General features: G+C 40.1%; 1 protein-coding gene across 1 annotated transcript in view; it reads left to right on the top strand.

Moving 5' to 3' along the window:
• LOC107091732 (cytospin-B-like) overlaps positions 1-17,994 on the top strand; it is a 49,647-nt gene extending 31,653 nt beyond the window's left edge. Inside the window, exons 4-5 of the mRNA XM_015385842.1 lie at positions 13,374-14,917; positions 17,773-17,994. Of these exons, the coding sequence (XP_015241328.1) occupies positions 13,374-14,917; positions 17,773-17,994 (1,766 nt within the window). The remainder of the gene's footprint in view (positions 1-13,373; positions 14,918-17,772) is intronic.
• Positions 17,995-19,372: the final 1,378 nt, after the last annotated feature.

Raw genomic sequence — 19,372 nt, forward strand, 5'->3', positions numbered from 1 at the left:
TCCCATTCTAAAAAGTTTTTTTGGCTTTAATTCTACAGCACTTCGGTGAGATTTAAACACAGTTGGCTTGGATGGTAGATTTCTAGGCCTCTGACTAATAAAGGAACAGTTTATCATGTGTTGCATGTGTATCTTGAATACTAGGTTTAAATCTATTGCAGTTCTGTATTCGTTTGCATTTCATCCAGGCAATAAATCATCCACATCTATGAAACCTTTTATGAGTGGGAAGTTAGATAACATGCTTGATGCTGAAAGTAGGAGAAGAGACGTGGGAACCTGAGAAACTCCTATTTCATTGAGGGTGTTATCTCTGAATTAAAAGTCGAAGGGATTGGCTGTCTGCAGCCATGATAAGCAGGTCGTTATCTAAACTGAACTGACACTGACAACCTTTTCTCTAACCCCTTGCCCCTCTACACACGCACACGAGGAAACAAGCCAAAGCGAGTGTTCAGTGTGTTTTCTCTGCTAGAACTCAAACATGCCCATTTTTGTGCAGGTTTTAGTTCAAAAAAGGTTCCAACATATTTGTTTAATGAAAGTTTTGGTCAAAAATGGAAAATCAGGAACACTTTCTTGTTGCAGATGATAGATAGGAATTCTTCACTTTAATTTCTCAGGAAGCTGCCAAGCCTTCTCCAAACAAGGCTGTGGTCAAAATCAGTGCAGCAGGTAGTGTGTTACATTTAAAGAGTCTGTCTTTAGCCAGTTAGTGGGATAGTAACATTGGGCAACTTTAAGTAATAAAAGAAAAACACATTGAATGTGTCGTTTCTAAGGAGTGGGGTTGGAGTGAGGGTGACACAAAAACTTTGAGGACCCATTTGGGTAGTTTTTTTTTTTGCTCCAACATATTTTTCATCTTGATTATGATCAGCATCCTCTCTTATAAAGAGGGCAAGGAAACTAGTGTTAAACATTCACAAGAAAGTTACTTTCAGATCAACATGTTTCAATAAATCCTGAACAGCCTGTTGTATTTCTTGTTGTACAATAGAGCTGTTTGAGTTGCTTTTGTTGTGATCTGGAGCTATAAAAAAAAAACTAAGATCAAAATCTTAGTTTTTCACACTTCATCTTCCTGTAGCCGAAACATTTTCAGCATAAGACAAAGGTAACCAAACTGTTTTTAACACCATTTAGTTAGCCAACAGCTACCAAGGGTTTATTATAACTGTTAATCAATGATTTTCATTTGTTTGGTTGAATTTTGGCCCACTCTTTTTTTGTTTTATTCAGCAATGTTGGACACTTTTAAACAACCTATTACTGGTAAATTAGATATAATGTTAGACTTTATTGTGCCTTCCATTTATCCTCAAAAGTTAAAATTTCTGACCTCAGAGAAGGACATTTCAACTTTAATGTCGCTGGAAAAACTTTTTGGTTATAAAGTCGGGGTAATACTTGACTTCCGCATTCATGATAGTTGCTACTTACAACAAGAGTTGTAAAACTTTATTACATTGACTATTTTTTGCATTTTTTGTGAGATGTGAGATTTAGTCAGTCGTACACGACCAGTTTCAACTGTCTATAAGATACTATGTTTCATAGCCGTCTTCATGCACAAAATACTTAAGTAATTTTCTTATTGTTAGGGTTATAACAGCTGTCGTAGTGGTCATATATGAACTATAGGAAACATACTGTAGGAGGCAGGAACTCTAGCTCCCTGCAGGTTCAGTCCACCTAAACCTTTCGTTATACCTGATCTCTGTCCTTTGATGTAGACACTTACTAAGCTGGACCGTTTTAACCAATTAGAAAATTCAACCACAGTAGCCATGTTTCAACTACTAGAAGGCAGCACTAACATTGTTAACTACTGCAGAATAAACATTTAAGTTTACACTTAAATCTCAAGATTTTCACATTAAGGTAAAGATTATATGTAGAGTTTATCCTCTCCGTAATATTTTTCTGTTTGGGTTTTGCTCGTTTTTACCTTTTTGGAGGCACTACTGCATTTGGTCACAAACTAAAATCAGTCAATATTTTGTGGTTGAAGGTCTGATTGAGGCAATAATTTCAAGTCAGCATGAGCGACGGTGTAGAGCTGGACAATATACTGTATATATTTTTTTAACCTGTTCCTTTTGTGTTCAGGATCTTAAATTGGACAATTATTGGTTTGTACTAGTAATAATAATTGTTGATGGTTGTACTGATCAAAAAACACAATTAGCAAATCAGCTGGTTTTCTGAATCGTTTTGTGGTATTCAGCCAAAAACGGCTAAATTTGGGTGTGAGGCCATTCATTCATGTAGCTTAAAGCTTTTCTAGAAAATCAAATACAGCATCGGAGAAACCAGCTGTATTCCCTTTTTAGCTGACATTTTGACATTTGGCTGTTAGGATAATCCCGTCGGTGACAGTTAATGCCTTCTGAGTGTTACTGCTACTCTTGGCACTGATAAATTGTAGGTGAGCAATACCAGTCACAGCTGATTTCCACTCCAGTGAGTTTGAAGCCAAAAAACATGGAAGGACACAAACGAGTGGGTCATTGGTCCCACATCAGAGGACCGTGGCGTAGAGAGGGATTTATCCAGCATCTGATGGATGTGAGGAAGTTACTCATACTTTCCGTGTCAGTAAGCAGTTGGTATGGTAAATACAGTGGGCTTTTTTACACAGCTTTGTGTTTGAAGAAGGTGTGCTCTGTTTGAGTGTCCTGTTTGTGTAATTGAGACCATTGCATCGGACATTAAAGTGAATATATTATAGCACTTTGCGGGTCATAAAAAGTCTCTTATTTTGTGGTCCATCAGCCTGGACCGTGATTAAATTTTTAGGGCATACCAAATGCAGCCTATCCTGATGTGGTTTTTATATCTTTCAGAGGCTAGCTTTGGTTTATCTCCCGGTCGGTAATGTGACATCTGGCTTTTCTTTGGATGCAGTTCTGCTGTGTTTTTAGGGGTGGTTTTATCCTTGGAACAATAGCCCAAACAATGATCAGAGTACTAAGGCTGCCTGATACTTATACTAGATGAAACTTGGTTTCTTATTTCTGGTGTTCTCAGTCTCAGACAATAAATAATAATTGAACTTTTTATTAATCTCACATTGGAGAAATTTACCCCTGCATTTAACCTATCTCCTCGGAGAGCAGTGCGCTGCCACTTTGCGGCGCCCGGGAAGCAGTGTGGGGTTAAGGGTCTTGCTCAGGTACCCAGAGTGCAGGCTGTGGGGATCGAACTGGGTACTTGCAACTTTCTCAGAGCACAAGCGCAGTACTCTAACCGCTAGCCCAACAGTCCCCCATATAAAGGTACAGTACAGTCTATTAGTCTGAGAATCTTACATGTTATACAGTCATAACATCCCACCCTGAATAGCACCAAATTAAGGTGTTATTCTGTCATTCTTCCACCTACAGCAACCTCCATAGGTTAACCTCACCTAGCAGTAGAATCTCGCTGCTCATTCTCCCTGGCAGGTGAAGTACTGCTTCCCCACTCAAGTAGGTAGTAGCCTCTCCCACCCTCAGATTAAAAAACTTAAAACAAATTATGAAATGTCAAGATGTGTACAGTTTAAGAAAATAAGTGATTCATTTTTGTTACACATTCCAGTTTTACAGAAAACCTTCTGCTTTTAAATGGTGCTGCTAAACAAAGCTGTAGATTAAATTGGGTTAAACAGTGAATAATAAAATGACTGCCTGCTTAAGGGCAAGGAAGTTCTGGCAGGGGAGAGTTTGGTATAATTAATTTACATTCAACTTGGTGCTTGATCATGGCCTCATTTTGACAGTAAAGAGACGTGCTTTTTTGCCAAAAATCGTTTCTCCACCCTTTGTCGCTATAACAGCTCAAACTCCTCTAGGAAGGCTGTCCACAAGGTTTAGAAGCATGTTATGGTAATTATTGAAGACTATAGACTGATGTTGGACAAGAATATCTGGATTTCAATCATTGCTTAAGCCTCTAAGCTGCATGCCTTGAAGCTGGATTACCTTTGATTACGGCTTTATTACAGCTAATTTCAATTATTTATATCAGTGTCTTGCAATATTATGTACTTTTGGTGGATGGTTACTTGATGCTTTCAGGTGGGTTTCTAATTCCTAAAGTCTAAAACCACTATTAAATAAGGGAAGCACATTTTTTGTAGGTTTTTGGCACCGATGATGCCATTTTGATTGAGAAATAGAGCCTCATTCTTTATTGTGACTTTGAATGCATTGTACCCATGTCTGACCGGAGCTTCAGCAAGATATCCATCTATTGAGTTCTGCTACCGGTAATCTGAAAATGGGTCGATAAGGTAAGGGATTAGGGAGAGAAACCCACATTATTCTTTTCTCCATAGACACTCTGCTTATACTGATGGTGTATCCCAAGAGATTCAGAGGAAAGAAGGGGCTCAAGTCCAACCAGCAGGTTCTTGGTCTGCTCCTGGGTCTATCCTTAATGAGTCTTATCCAGAAAGCCTCCAAAGGGAGGAGCAAAGGCTCTGCATTGGGGACACTTTGGATGATTAGCTAAGGAACCCTCATTTCATCTTCTCCTATTAAATAATTTCTTTAGGTTGGAACTTGGATTAACTAGTAAACTGAGAGCTTTGCCTTTTAGCTTTGAGTCATTTAGATTATGGAGTTCAATATACTCCAGGATATCTGAACCCATCTTCTTAGGGCAGAGACAGTCCCTTCCCTAAAGAGAGGAGTCACCTTTTTTAGGTAGTTGGAGAAGCCATAGTGAGTGCTTTCACTGTGAAGGTGGACAGAACCAACCACACCGTCATCCTAGATGAGACTCTAGGATTTTCTGAACCAGAAACCCTCCCCTCACCATCTACAGGTGCTGGTCATAAAATTAGAATATCATGAAAAAGTAGATTGATTTCAGTAATTCCATTTAAAAAGTGAAACTTGTATATTANACACATTAGTACAACTGGACTTGTCTCTGCTCAGTCACTGTTGCGGTCATACAGGCTCAACTGTCTTCTTATTGCTTTCTTTTGTGTAAGAGGAAAGGAATGCCTGAGAGCCCAGATTGTTCACTGATGGACGCCTGTTTCATGCCCTGTAACTTTGTCTCAGGGAAGACCATGAACATAGACTGGATTTTTTTTATTATATTCCCACCTGAATAATAAAAAATAGTACTTGTTACATTTCCACAAAACCAAAGAGGAAGACCTGGGAGCGGCAGAGTGTTTCCTTTACAAAGTGGGCTTGTTTTCCCAATTCCAGTGCGTCATTTCAGATGCCAACTTTGTGACACTGTGACCACCTGCAGTCGTTAATTCATCATGACCCCTCAACCATTACCCTCCCTTTCTGTAAATTCAAGCCTCTCCACTCTCTGCTCACAATGCACTCTGTCACCTTTTGACTGGCTGACACGCTGGCTGCAGCTCTTCGGCTGCTGCTGGACGCTGTCCAGACAAAAGTCTCCTGCTGTGATTTGAAAGCTCATTTCATTAGGAAGAATGAGACCTGCACAGGACATGACTATTTGTTAAATTAACAAAATGCATTCGGCTTACTGGAAGTTGGCATTTAAACATTAAGGTAATTTCTTTATAGATGCCATGAAGGACACTACCTGCATATGTTCAACCTTAGTTAATCTCTTCTTGTTGATAATTATGTGCTCTCATCTGTAGGAGCTGCTTGCTGCAAACAACACATGGGTGTTTTTCTTGCTAAATGAGCAGTTCTCCTCTGTAGACCATATAAACAAGCCCATTCTTTGATCTTTGTAGATTTACTTCATCCTAGAGAGAGTTGCCAAGCTATACATAAAAGACTGCCCTAAACTAATGGTTATCTGCTCGAGTATTTCATGGCTTAGTACCTAAAGGAGAAATACTTGACTGTTACAGAGATTTAATAAGAATCTTAATCTTCTGCTTTATTGCATTAACATAGTCTGGATGATATATTTTAGTAAGGAGCCAGTAGGATAAAATACATGAAGCTAGTTCTAAGTGGAGACCAAGACAATGTACCAAGATCAAGACTCGAATGCTTGCTATGAAATTCTGTCCTCGCCCCAAGTACTGTAATGTCTGCAAGGATAGAATTTTTACTCCACACACCTAGAAAAAATGTGTAGCTATACCGAACAGCTCTGCGCAGAAACTTATTGTGGATGAGCAACAGCGCCCTACTGGCGATGGTTTGCAAATATAGACCAGAAATATCACTACGACCAACAGATTAGGAAAAACTTTTGGGAAGAAATTACGTCACTCTTGTATGACATGAAGAGTCTTTGAAAAAGGTGGAAATGTCTCTGTTTTCTACTTCCTCATGTAGTGTGGTGTTTTAAGCTAGTGGTTTGTGCCGGTGGTTTATTAACAAACATCACTGAGTTCCAATCAAACTTTTTTCAGGTAAAAAAATCTTGATTAAAACTAGTGAAATTCAACTAAACTAACCTACTATGTACAAGTAAGGAAGACATGGTTTAAAATCATAATAAATAAATATGATGCAATGAAAAGACAGTTTTATGGAATGTATGTTTGAGAAGCAAAGTTTATCTAGACATCAGGGCTTTCCCTGTTCCACATGCCCAACATCAGGGAGCTTCACATCACCAACTTTTTTCTGAAAGTACTGAAAATGAGAAATGTTGCAAAAAGTCTGCTTTGCAGCAGTTTGTTTCTGATGCCAGCCACTACTTAGCCTTTGGTCAGTCTGGAGTTCTGGTTCCTGGGCAGAATTTTCAGGTTTTGGTAATGCCATTGCTTTACTTGAGGTTTAATACACGCTTTTTTACAACTACAAAAATAAAAGTAACTTTTCATAAGCACAGTCCCTCTTCTGCGTGGGGGGGTTACTGCAGAGACTGGGTAGGGGAGCTGAAATAGAGGAGTACCTAACGCAAACTGGCTGAGGAACATAAAATGTGCAGATGTTCAGCATGATTTTATTGCTCTTAACACAGAGTATTTCAGAATTTTAAATGACCTCCAAGCAGTTTCTGAATACGTTTTAAACTGTGAACATAGGTGATGCCAGTTATGATTAAGAGTAGGGGTGTAAATCATTTTGTATCGATGCATCAATCCATCTTTTTTTATCCATTTGCTCCTTGACGTAATTCTGACTCCCGTGCTGCGGTGGCGCTAAACCTATTTTGCCTTCCTACCTCACTTCCTTTAGCCACTACCCTCTTGCCGCTTGCAGTATTTTTTGATGCAATGCCTTTCAGAATCTATTAACACAAAGGCATTATTATTTTTCAGTGAATGAGGTTTTGATAGGCCTAGGTGGAGTACCACTTTGCTACTTCTGTTATTTGCTGTTGTGTCTCAAATAAAATGCATAACGATATCACAGCTTTCATTGATTTATTTTAAATTTGAAACATTGTCTAGCCTGTAAGGTAAAAAAAAAAAAAAATTAACCAATGAATCTAATTGTATCGTGATGCATTCTTGAGTATTGAAAATTATTGAATCTTTGGGTCGGGAAAATTGATACTGAATCGAATCACCATAATGGGTGTGATTTACACCCCTAATTAAGAGTATTTTATACTGTAAGAATGATTTAATGGGAATGGGAATTTGGAAATTTCCTTTTGTGTACCTTAATGTCTGGTCTGGATTATTTTCACTGTTTAAAAGTGAAAAGGAAACAGAATGGACTTTCGTTGGTTCAATTTGTAAATTTAAACACTGTATAAACTCCTTAAGCATCACCTAAATGCTGCCCATACAGCTGTTCTGCATTGCAGAGCAGCGTAGACTCCTCTCCTGGGCTTGGAAGGCGAGGATGTAATGATAGAAATGTGGAGGGCAAAAACACTTGTTACATGATAGAAAAAGATGGTGGAAATGAGCAAGATGGGAATGCTTTGAGCATTGATGCTTTTAAAAACATTAAAAACATTTAGGCCTTAATGCTATAGAAGGATCCTCTTGATACAATAGAAAACGGAGGATTTAAAAAAGGGCCACTTGTCAGTTAATCGTTATTTGATCAATAAGATAGGTTAACTTTAAAATAATTCATTTATCGATAATTTTCATCCCTAACACTAAGTGTTCAAGGTAATTGAAAGCTTTGGTCTGGCCAAACTCTCTTGGGAATATCTAATGTGCCAGAGAAGCTACACCGGAGCAGTTGGAGGTTAATTATCTCCTTAACTGCCATCCTTTCTGGGCTGTACTTAAAGCTTTTTATCTCTCACTTTCTCCATTCTTTATTCTGCCTCCATTGCCTTTTATATCCTTTATTTCTAAGAATTTATGTAAAAACTTATCTCAGGATTGCCTGTATCCCAATTTGGTAATTTGCTGTCCTGCAGAAAGGATAATAAAAAAAACTGAGCCACATAATCTGAGAGAAGAAAGATTCTCTTCATCTTTTAGTTGTAATTTATATCTGTGAAGTTTCTCTTTATAGATTTCTTAATGAACCTGGAGTCCATTCTTTTGCCACCTTTGTTCAGCCTTTTGGCCTCTTTTCTTTTCTCACTGCTGGAGCATTTCTCCATGAAGAGTTCATGTTCACAGAGAACACTTTCACTTTAACTGGAGCAATTGAATCAAGGATGTCAGGAACTTTAGAAATGAAATGATCAACCAGCTCATCTATTGAGTTAAGTTGACGCATAATAACCCCTGGTTAAGTTATTAATTGTACTCTCCATTCTAACACCTTTTGTTACTGTATAACATCTCTTTAGGTCATAAGTTCAGTGGGGGAAATGTTTTCAAAGTAAACAGAAACATGGTCTGATAGGTCAGTTATAGAAACATTACAAATTTTTTGACCTTTGCTGATGACCAGGTCCAAAATATATCCTCGATTCTGTGTTGACTGTTTTACATGTTGAGTCAAACTAACATTGTAATACTGCAATTATTTGAGGTTTATCAATTTCAAATGAAAGTTTTTGTAATAAATAATTAAAAAGAAGAAAAAAAAACACCTTGGGTATTGGTTAATCTGAAAAAAGCTCTCATTCTGGTCAACATCCACTTTTTCTGTGCCACTATTAAACTGTTTGGCTGTAAAAATACATTAATTTCTAATTCAACATCGCTCGTATTTAGTTGAATGGCTGGGTCTTCATCAGTGTATTTAACTCTAATCTATTGACCCTCCTCCTGCAGCCCTCCATAAAGACTGCCTGTAAGACTGGCATGAGCTGTTTGGTATTGGATTTTCTTTGGCTCCCTTTAACGCTCAGGAATCATTTATAGCACCTTGCTGACTTTGCCTTTACATCCTCCAAAGAGTACATAATTTAGGAGCACACATTGGCCTCATTCTGCCACTCATGAAATTTTCTCAAGTGAGTTTCAGACTTAAGTGACTGTGGATGTTTAATGGTACCCATTGGATCTTTAAATTGCCTCCTGTGATGCCTCTGATTTATTTGGTTGCCCTGCTGTTCAGAACTAGCACAGGATAGCAAATCTAAAATCTTTGTGTTGATTGTTTACAAAAACTGATAAAACCGTACATATTTTTTAACACCCAAAAATCTGTCAGTATGAAGGCCCTCAACCTTCAGCCCCAGCCTCTCACAGCAGGAATGTTAAACAGCTCAAACGTGCAAAGGCTGGCAGCTCCTGCTTGCTCAATAAGGGGATACTCTGTGCAGAGTGTCTATCAGTGGCAGACTGCTCCGCAGAGGGATAGGATTTCCATTCCAAACTGGGCCATTTGTTCGAGGATTCTGTGTGCATGTTTACTGAATGTGTGTGAGAGTGTTGATCAGGAAGATGTGCTGCCTATCTCCTGACACAGGCTGTCTGTCTGCCTCTTGCTTTGTGGGTTTGATGATGATGTGGGAATGTGATGCACACACTGCTGTCTTTGTCCACGCACTGCTTTAGCTGCTTTGTGCCTAAATGCTCCACGTGCACAGGGACCGTTGTGTTGTCGTTTGAAACAAGCAATTCTCTTGTGTCTGCACTGCTGTTTGCTGATGGTCCAAAAAAACAAAACAATACACCATTTTTAGGCAGAAACCAGCTCATGCCAGGCGTCAGTAGATACTCTTCATATTCAAAAGGGGTCTAGAAAAGGTTCCTCCCCATGACCCGCATTGATGCATTTTATGAAATGCCAAAGCTAAGCTCTGCTATAGCCTTGAATGGCTTCAGACAGCAACACTGACGGCGTGGGGCAGATGTGATGTTGTCCAAACAGAGAACAATATGAGAATAGGCTACACTGACTGTAGTGCTGATTAATGCAAGTATGAATGTAACATACTCTCTTTTCATGAATGCAAAATAACTGAATGCTCATACCAGCAACCCTCTGTTTTCAGTGATCAGATTTTTGTTGTGCAATTTGCTAATAATCAATCTAAAATCTAATTTATCTAATGGTTCAAAAACAGCATAGCTGAATTTTGTATATTTTACTACAGTTTTAACCGGTGACTTACAAAGAAAAGTCTTTATCATGAACTTTTTAATTCTGCTACATGTAGAAATACAAATACCTTGTGAGATAAAGTCTTAAATAATAGCAAATATGATAAAATTGAACAAGTTTCTTCATTTTTTGTTTGAAAGTTAAACTTAAGTTCATTAATTTTTTGCAGATAAACTGGGCCTTTTGGGGTGCTCTTTTAATTTAGCTGTACATTTAATTTATTTTTCATTTTTGTATGATCCTGTTTCGATCTGCTATATTTGTGTTGAAACCCACTTACTGCTGCCATAAGTGGGATCAAAGATGTTTAAATTGTACCAATAATCCTGAAGAGTTGAATTTTCAACTTGCCCTTTTACGTCAGAATGTTGTTACTGCAATTTATTGATTAAAGAAATCAACGTTTTAATGCAACTGGTGTCCTAATTTTGTATTTTAAATGGTTATATACTTCATGAGTGTTATTTGTGATTGTGGAGCTGTGATTGCTGTGGCATGCAGTCAGACATAGTTGCCATAGTTGCCATAGTTGATTTTAAGTACAAGCGTTTGTTATGCATAAAGACTTTGGTCATCATAGCCCCACGTTGGATGTAAAAGTAAGTAATTCAGATCTGCACCTTCATAGTGAGTCACCTTCGGCTTTAGGCGTTGCTGAGTAAGCAGGCAACTCAAACTGATTATGCTGTGGCCCACTAAGCTACACAAAGTTTCCCTCAACATTTAGTGATGAGAGGGAAAAATCCTTGAGTGACAGTGAGACCCAAAAGTGGTATCTGGCATGCCAGTTTTGGAAAATGGTATATGCCGGTTGGGGACTGGCATAAGTCCAATGGCGTAACTATCGGTAAGCAGAGTATGCAGTTCTTTAGAGGCCCTGAACTCTGGTAGGCCCCCGACACAATTGTTGACTAGGACGTCCCTTGCAGATGTAATGCTGCTCAAAATTCCTCTTAAACCTGCCTGATACTACATTGTCTGACTGGACCATATTTATACCCCAACACATGGGAGATTTAAACATGACACCAATAGCAAGACACAGCAAGACAGTGGTTCTTTTAATTACTATGTTAATAGCTGTGCATAGTTCATTAGAGGGTAGGTACACTCATATAATATGTTTCAAACCGCAAAAAAGATCCTAAAAGAACAATGTATTTCAGTATTTTAATTTTTACAATATGAGTTGGAATTATGGGTAATTCAGAGATTAAAACCATAACCGTTACGTACAATGTGTTAGCGACGATGGATACCAAAAAGAGGTACTTACAGTATGCGGAAAAGAAAAAGCAAAAAAGAGCTGCTTAAAGAATGCAGGGGTTGGTGGTGTTTTACTTCATATGGGGCCCACTCAGATAATGTTGCTTACGGGCCTGTTGTTGTGTCGTTACACCGTTGCATAAATCGGTCCCCAACTGGCTTAGCCTGGTCCCCAACTGGCTTAGGCAGGCCCCAACTGGCATAGGCCGGTCCCCAACTGGCATAGACCGGTCCCCAACTGGCTTAGGCCGGTCACCAACTGGCATAGGCCGGTCACCAACTGGCATAGGCCGGTCACCAACTGGCATAGGCCGGTCACCAACTGGCATAGGCCGGTCACCAACTGACTTAGGCCGGTCACCAACTGGCATAGGCCGGTCACCAACTGGCATAGGCCGGTCTCCAACTGGCTTAGGCCGCTTCCCAACTGGCATAGGCCGGTCCCCAACTGGCATAGGCCGGTCACCAACTGGCATAGGCCGGTCTCCAACTGGCTTAGGCCGCTTCCCAACTGGCATAGGCCGCTTCCCAACTGGCATAGGCCGGTTTTCAACTGGCATATATGCAATATGCCCCTTTTGGCTCTAGGGGCTGGCTGCTGGAATCCACCTCAAAAATGTGTTGTTAGTGTGACTTCCAGGGTCTCTTGGTTCACTCTCCATACTACAATATGGCTAAACTAAGCTAAGCTAGCGGCCACTTGTTCTTGTTCTGAGCACATCCCCCACCACCCTGCTCCTTAGGGTTTGTTGGCCCCAACCACCTTGGTGGCATTTCTCAATTTTATCTAGGGGCAGGGTTACTTCTTTAGATGCAGTGAGCTATTCTTTGTAAACTGTTATCCTTTTAGAGTAGATTTTTCTGACTCTTTTATGTGTATTACAAAATATGGCTTACCAAACCTATGATGATGACAGCCAGCTATATGTTTTTTCTTTGTGCTCATGACAACAGTCTAATTTAGTCAGAAAATGATTGCTTCCAAAGCTACCACTTAGTGGATGGGTTAGTTATTCTTCTCTTAATGCAGAAAAAAATACATGTTACAGATTAGTATTTTGCTAATCAGCTGACGAAAATATTCAAAATGTTAAAATTACAGAGAACCCCAGAAACCGAGGAGTAATTATAGACAGAGACCTACATGTGGCCATTTTCTGCATCTCATTGTAAGGATTATAACAGAAGAGATTTAATGCTGTATGATTTTTTCCTCAGACATGAATAAGACAAAAATAAACCAGGGTCTACAATATATTATTAATATTGCAAAGGCATGAGTCAATATAAGCTAATATTTTCCTTTTTCCTCCTCGTTGTTATTTGTGCTTCCTGCACCTTTAAAATTTGAAGCAATGTCCTGATGAGTATCTGCTGCCGTGACACACTGTCTCCTGATTAAGTATCACGTTAAACATGAGAAATGCATGTTTATAACACCCAGAATATATTATTCACAACTGAATTACTGCAAACGGTCCTTAGTGATATGAATATTGCACGCATCGATATTGTTGTAATGATGCATATTATGCAACCCTCAATCATAAAAAGATTAAAATGGATAACAGATAAACACAGCTTGTAGCTTTTGTTTGCTCCTCAGATCTATGAGAAAATGTGAAGACCTCGAATAGGCAGAAATTTGTTATTAATTTAAATAAGAAATACTGTTTTTTCCTAACATGGGCCTTATTAAAGGCTCACTGCTTTTGTTGTTTTGTGTTGCAGGTGTACAGACAAACAAGAAGTCTGGAATCCCTGCTCCAAGAGAAATTCCCTCCAAAGATCGGGTTTCTCTTAGAGATCAACTAAGGAGTTCCTCGACTAAAAGAATTGTTACCAGTTCCAGCACCTCCAGCCTCTCCACTCTGGCAAAGCAGACCCGTAGCTCCACAAAGTCCCGTGCAGATGCAGAAAGTCAAGAAAGAGGCCTCCTGGAGAACCAGGTGAAAGAGCTCCTTGCTGAAGCAAAGGCAAAGGATTTGGAGATCAGCAATCTGAGAACAGAGTTGCAGCGCTGCAAGAGTAAAACCTCTTCTCCTTCATCTTTACCCTCTCCCAGCTCTCTTTCCCACCAAGAGCATGCTGCTGATCATGAGCAGGGACAGATGGCTGAAGCCCTTGTCCAGGTTGGCGAGCTCAGGGAGAAGAACGGAAGGTTTCAGAGAGAGTTAGCAGCACTAAGGGAAGAGAATCAGACACTGAAGGAAAGGCTGTTTTGCTTAGAAGCATTGCCTCTTTCTAATAAAAACACAAGCTCCTCATCTGCTTCCTTGGTGAATGGGGTTCCTTCAAACCATCCAGCATCTCCAAAGGACAAACGCGTCTCTATTGCCAGCCCACTCAAAACCTCTGTCTCGTCCGGCTCGGATGTTACCAAGGAGTCACCTTCACCAGACTCCTCAGAGTTTGAGAAGATCCCATCCCGTTCAGAATCAGGGAGCAGTAGCATCAGTGGCGACGCAGTCACAGTAAACAGTTCTGGAGGCCAAGATGTGTCGGTGCAAAAACTAACAGAACAGATTCACAAGATGGAGGAGAACCAACACAGCACCGCAGAAGAGCTGCAGGCAACACTGCAGGAGCTCGCCGACCAGCAACAAGTGGTTCAGGAGCTTACTGCTGAGAATGAGCGTCTAGCTGAGGAAAAACGTCTTCTGCAGACATCGCTTCAGCAGCAGAGAGAACGTCTGGAGGTGCTGGCCCAGAAGAATGAAACGCTTGCTCTCAGACTTCAGGAACAAGCGCAGGCTCAGGCCCAAAGGGATCAGGAGATGGGAAGCCAAGGGCCTCGGCTGGCAGAGCTGGAGCAGAGGTATGCTGAGCTGGTTGAGAGCTCTCGATTCGAACGTGAAAAACTGGTGGACATCCAGCAGCAACTAACGGGCAGCTTGAGGGCTTTAGAAGAGGAACACCAGGAGGCTCAGGGTCAAGTCCGCCACCTCAAGGAGGAGCTGGACAGTTTACAGGTTCAGCTGGACAAGGAGGCAAAATGCAGTGGTAAAGCATCACAAGCTGCCGAGGAACACAAAGCAACAGCTGAGGGTCTCAGACTGGAAAACAGTCGACTCAAAGCACAGGTGGACATTGAGAGGCAGAAGATCGGGGAGCTGAAGGCCATGCAGAGTGCCAGTGACAGCACCGACCTCCAGAACCTGCTGGAGACTGCCCACTCCGAGAGAGACAGGCTGGAGGTGGAGCTGACAGAGCTGAGAGAGGAACTGCTCAAGGCCCAGGCTGAGGCCGAGCATGTGAGAGCCACCATGTCAAAGGTAGGAGAATCCAGCTAAGACACCACCAGCTGCTCCAGGATTATGTTCTCCACACGCATCTCAATACCTCACCCTTTGAATTTTAGTTACTAGGCGGTTACTGACTGTGTTCTAAAAAAGTTAATAAAAACAGGCCACTGGACTTTGTTTCTAAGTTTGAAGACGTTTTTCTTCCCATCCAGGAAACTTTTTCAATTCAAAATGTAAGGAATAGCGTTGAGTTCGAGGTTTTATACAGTACTCCATCAAAGCAAACTGCAAACTGAAACAGACGAATGGGTCCACCCCTTTGGAATGGAGGTCGTTTGGCTTCTTTTGTTAGCCTGCAATGCAATGGGTTAGGGTTGAGATAATAGCGGTGAGGAATCAACGTAATTGCTGCAGTGTAGGTTTTTGAAAGCTGAAATCTGAGTCCAGTCCCTCTGTTTAAGGTTGTTTTTTCTTTGTTTACTTGGAAACAAAGTCCAGTGGACTGTTTTAAAAAAAAACTTTTTTGTAATGGCTATGACCTGGATGACTAAGAATCTTCTCCAGCATATGCTACTGACTGTGGTTATTAGTATATAGGGGAGTGTTGGTCTAGCTGTTAGAGCAGTGCGATAGTGCTCTGAGAAGGTTGAATGTACCCTGTTCGAACCCCACAGCCTGCACTCTGGGTCCCTGAGCAAGACCCTTAACCCCACACTGCTCCCTGGGCACCAAACAATGGCAGCCCACTGCTCCCCAAGTGGATGGGTTAAGTGCAGAGGTAAATATCTCAATTAAGAGATCAGTAAAGTTCAGTTAATGTTGTTACTCATTTGATGTATCTAGGTTAATTATCTGTTGATCCTTAGTGAAAAAATTTAAATTTAAAAATTTAATCATTTTACGGGCGTATTTCCTGAATGTTACAGTTTTTTAACCAGGAATCAGTGCGGCTATAGCTAACTTGGTTATTAAGTATTCCACCATATTTGTCACGGGCCATGTCTGTGGGCGTATTTATGATTATTGTACAAGACCAGAGGGGCTTAGTTGAGTCAAAATGCCACTAAAGTAACTATTTTAACTTAGATACACTTTTACAGGAGTCCACATTCCTTCTTAACATCAGACTTTTGCAGCCGTTAACAAGCTGCTTATTTTCCAAAAAGAACATTGAATAGTAACAAATAGTTACCATCAGCATCAGGTGATTTCTCCTAAATCAGGCCCCAGAAGGAAACCCAGACTCAAACTGCCACTCTCTCTCATTCAGAGGAATCCCAGATTTCTTCCAGGACAGAAATAATATGCAGTACTTTCACTTAAACCTTGGTTTATCAAGGAGTCTTTTCCAGCGGGAATGTGCCCAGAAAACCTCCCAAAACAAGTCCTCTAAAGACGCCCTCAACCCAAAACCCTCTGACCTGACTCCTTTGGACGTATAGCAGCAGCAGCTCGTCAAGCTCCTGGCTTCCTCAGCTATCCATTCACTATGTCTCTAGAGAAGACCGAGATTAACAGGTAGCAGAGGAAGACGAATAGAGGAAGTGTAGTCCTAATACAATACTAACTATTGGTTTAACATCTCAAGTGTTTTAAGTTGATTATGTTTATCAAAATGAGCTTTCAGTTCGTATTGCGGCCCTCCTTGTTATGTAAGGGGATTTTTTCCCCCAAAATGATTATGTGGCGGCAGAAACGGTGCCTATGAAGCAGGTTTAAAGCTGAGCCTAAAACCACACCAAAACAGCCCTCCTTTTGAAACAAATGCTGACAGAATAGTTCATAAAACTTTATTTAGTCAAGAAAAATGACATTTCACCAAATGTTTCGCGCTAGAAAATAATTATTTTTACATATTTATCACAAGTCATGATTACGTTTCCTAAAAAGATCACACATCCTTTCCTTTCTTTATATTATGTATCTCTAATTCTCACAGATTTTTGGTTTACATTTTTCGTCAGATGGTGTAAATATGGACGCATCTTCATTTTTTAGTGATCCCTTAAAAATCCCAAATATCATTTAAAAAACAGCCCTTTTGTAAGCTGCTGCTAATAGACCTACTTTCATTTCACTTAACTATTTTTTTTTTTTTATCATTTATGAGTTATTTTTGTTTCTTATTTTTACTCTAGAAAAGAAGTGGTTCAGGTTTATTTATAAATACCTATTGTTTTATGACCTTACTGCTCATGATATGTGTATTTTTGTCCTTTGTTGTCCTAACGTCTCTCTGCTGAGTCATGTAAATATGGATAGGGAGACACACCAGCACATCACTCTGTATTTATCCTCTTTCAAATTATAATCCTTTGTTTCTAGTCTCTTTGGTTTGGTTTTGTCTAAAGAACTACAAGCAGAGCAGTGCGTCAGGGTTGGTTCTACAGTGTTAGGTGTGTCTCCTTTAGAAGAAGAATGTCATTATTTTGGGAGGTGACAGAGGTGCCAGCAGCATAGCTGTATGACCTCTTGAGTCATACAGCTTTCCTCTGCCAACAGGGTGTGAAAATGAGGTGACTCCATTACTTCCCTGACAGACATCTTAACCCGTCACATCCCACATGGCGTCAGTTTTTAAGCACCACAAGTTCCTGTTATTCACTTGTTTAAGTAAATTATCCTCACAGAGATCTACCCTCTGACCTCATCTTCAATAACTACAATAAATGGGCCTTTTCTTTCTGTGTAGCTAATTTTATTTGATACTTTAACGTGTAAGTAGGAAAGACTGAAACAACTTGATTGGACTTTTAAATGTGTTTAGAAAAGGCAACAAAATATACATACGTACTACATACATTGGGACCAGCTCACATTGTTAACATTGTATTTAGGTTTTTAGTGACTGAGGCGGCCTCTGTGAACACTTTGTCCATACACAGGTGGAGGCTGCCTGCCAGCAGGTTCAGGAGAAGGCTGAGAAGAGAGAGCAGGAGCTGAGCCACCGGGTAACTTCTCTGGAGGAAGCTGGAGTTCAAGCGGAAAACCAAGTGAAGGAAATGAAGGAGACAATCTTTGAGCTGGAGGACCAGGTGGAGCAGCAGAGGGCTGTCAACTGTCACACCAACCAGGCTGTCCTGGATATGGAAAGTATGTACGAATAACAAGCTTTATGGTTCTGCACTGTTGGGTGGAGTTTTAACCTGCATTAAAAAAAAATCCAATTCTTTAATGTCTCTGATTGGATAATTTAGATATATTGCTGCTAAAGTAACACAGATGCGCTTGAAGATGTCAAACTGGAAAAAGAAAAAAAAGAAAAAAGAGAAACTGCATAAAATGAAAATACTCAACTGCAAATACTCGCAGGGATATAAACAACTTACTTTTCTGGAAGCAGTAATAGCTGTAACGTCAGGCCTACAGTAATGCACCATGCATCACTTCATGTTTTATAGTATTTTAGTTGTAATTGTGGCTGGGACAGTAAAGCACATTCTGAATTGTTTCTTGCCTTTTCAGGATGGCATCATATCTTAAAACGCACNTAGGCCGCTTCCCAACTGGCATAGGCCGGTTTTCAACTGGCATATATGCAATATGCCCCTTTTGGCTCTAGGGGCTGGCTGCTGGAATCCACCTCAAAAATGTGTTGTTAGTGTGACTTCCAGGGTCTCTTGGTTCACTCTCCATACTACAATATGGCTAAACTAAGCTAAGCTAGCGGCCACTTGTTCTTGTTCTGAGCACATCCCCCACCACCCTGCTCCTTAGGGTTTGTTGGCCCCAACCACCTTGGTGGCATTTCTCAATTTTATCTAGGGGCAGGGTTACTTCTTTAGATGCAGTGAGCTATTCTTTGTAAACTGTTATCCTTTTAGAGTAGATTTTTCTGACTCTTTTATGTGTATTACAAAATATGGCTTACCAAACCTATGATGATGACAGCCAGCTATATGTTTTTTCTTTGTGCTCATGACAACAGTCTAATTTAGTCAGAAAATGATTGCTTCCAAAGCTACCACTTAGTGGATGGGTTAGTTATTCTTCTCTTAATGCAGAAAAAAATACATGTTACAGATTAGTATTTTGCTAATCAGCTGACGAAAATATTCAAAATGTTAAAATTACAGAGAACCCCAGAAACCGAGGAGTAATTATAGACAGAGACCTACATGTGGCCATTTTCTGCATCTCATTGTAAGGATTATAACAGAAGAGATTTAATGCTGTATGATTTTTTCCTCAGACATGAATAAGACAAAAATAAACCAGGGTCTACAATATATTATTAATATTGCAAAGGCATGAGTCAATATAAGCTAATATTTTCCTTTTTCCTCCTCGTTGTTATTTGTGCTTCCTGCACCTTTAAAATTTGAAGCAATGTCCTGATGAGTATCTGCTGCCGTGACACACTGTCTCCTGATTAAGTATCACGTTAAACATGAGAAATGCATGTTTATAACACCCAGAATATATTATTCACAACTGAATTACTGCAAACGGTCCTTAGTGATATGAATATTGCACGCATCGATA

Source organism: Cyprinodon variegatus, unplaced genomic scaffold (genome assembly GCF_000732505.1).
Source record: "Cyprinodon variegatus isolate N-32 unplaced genomic scaffold, C_variegatus-1.0 Scaffold350, whole genome shotgun sequence".
NCBI lineage: Eukaryota > Metazoa > Chordata > Actinopteri > Cyprinodontiformes > Cyprinodontidae > Cyprinodon > Cyprinodon variegatus.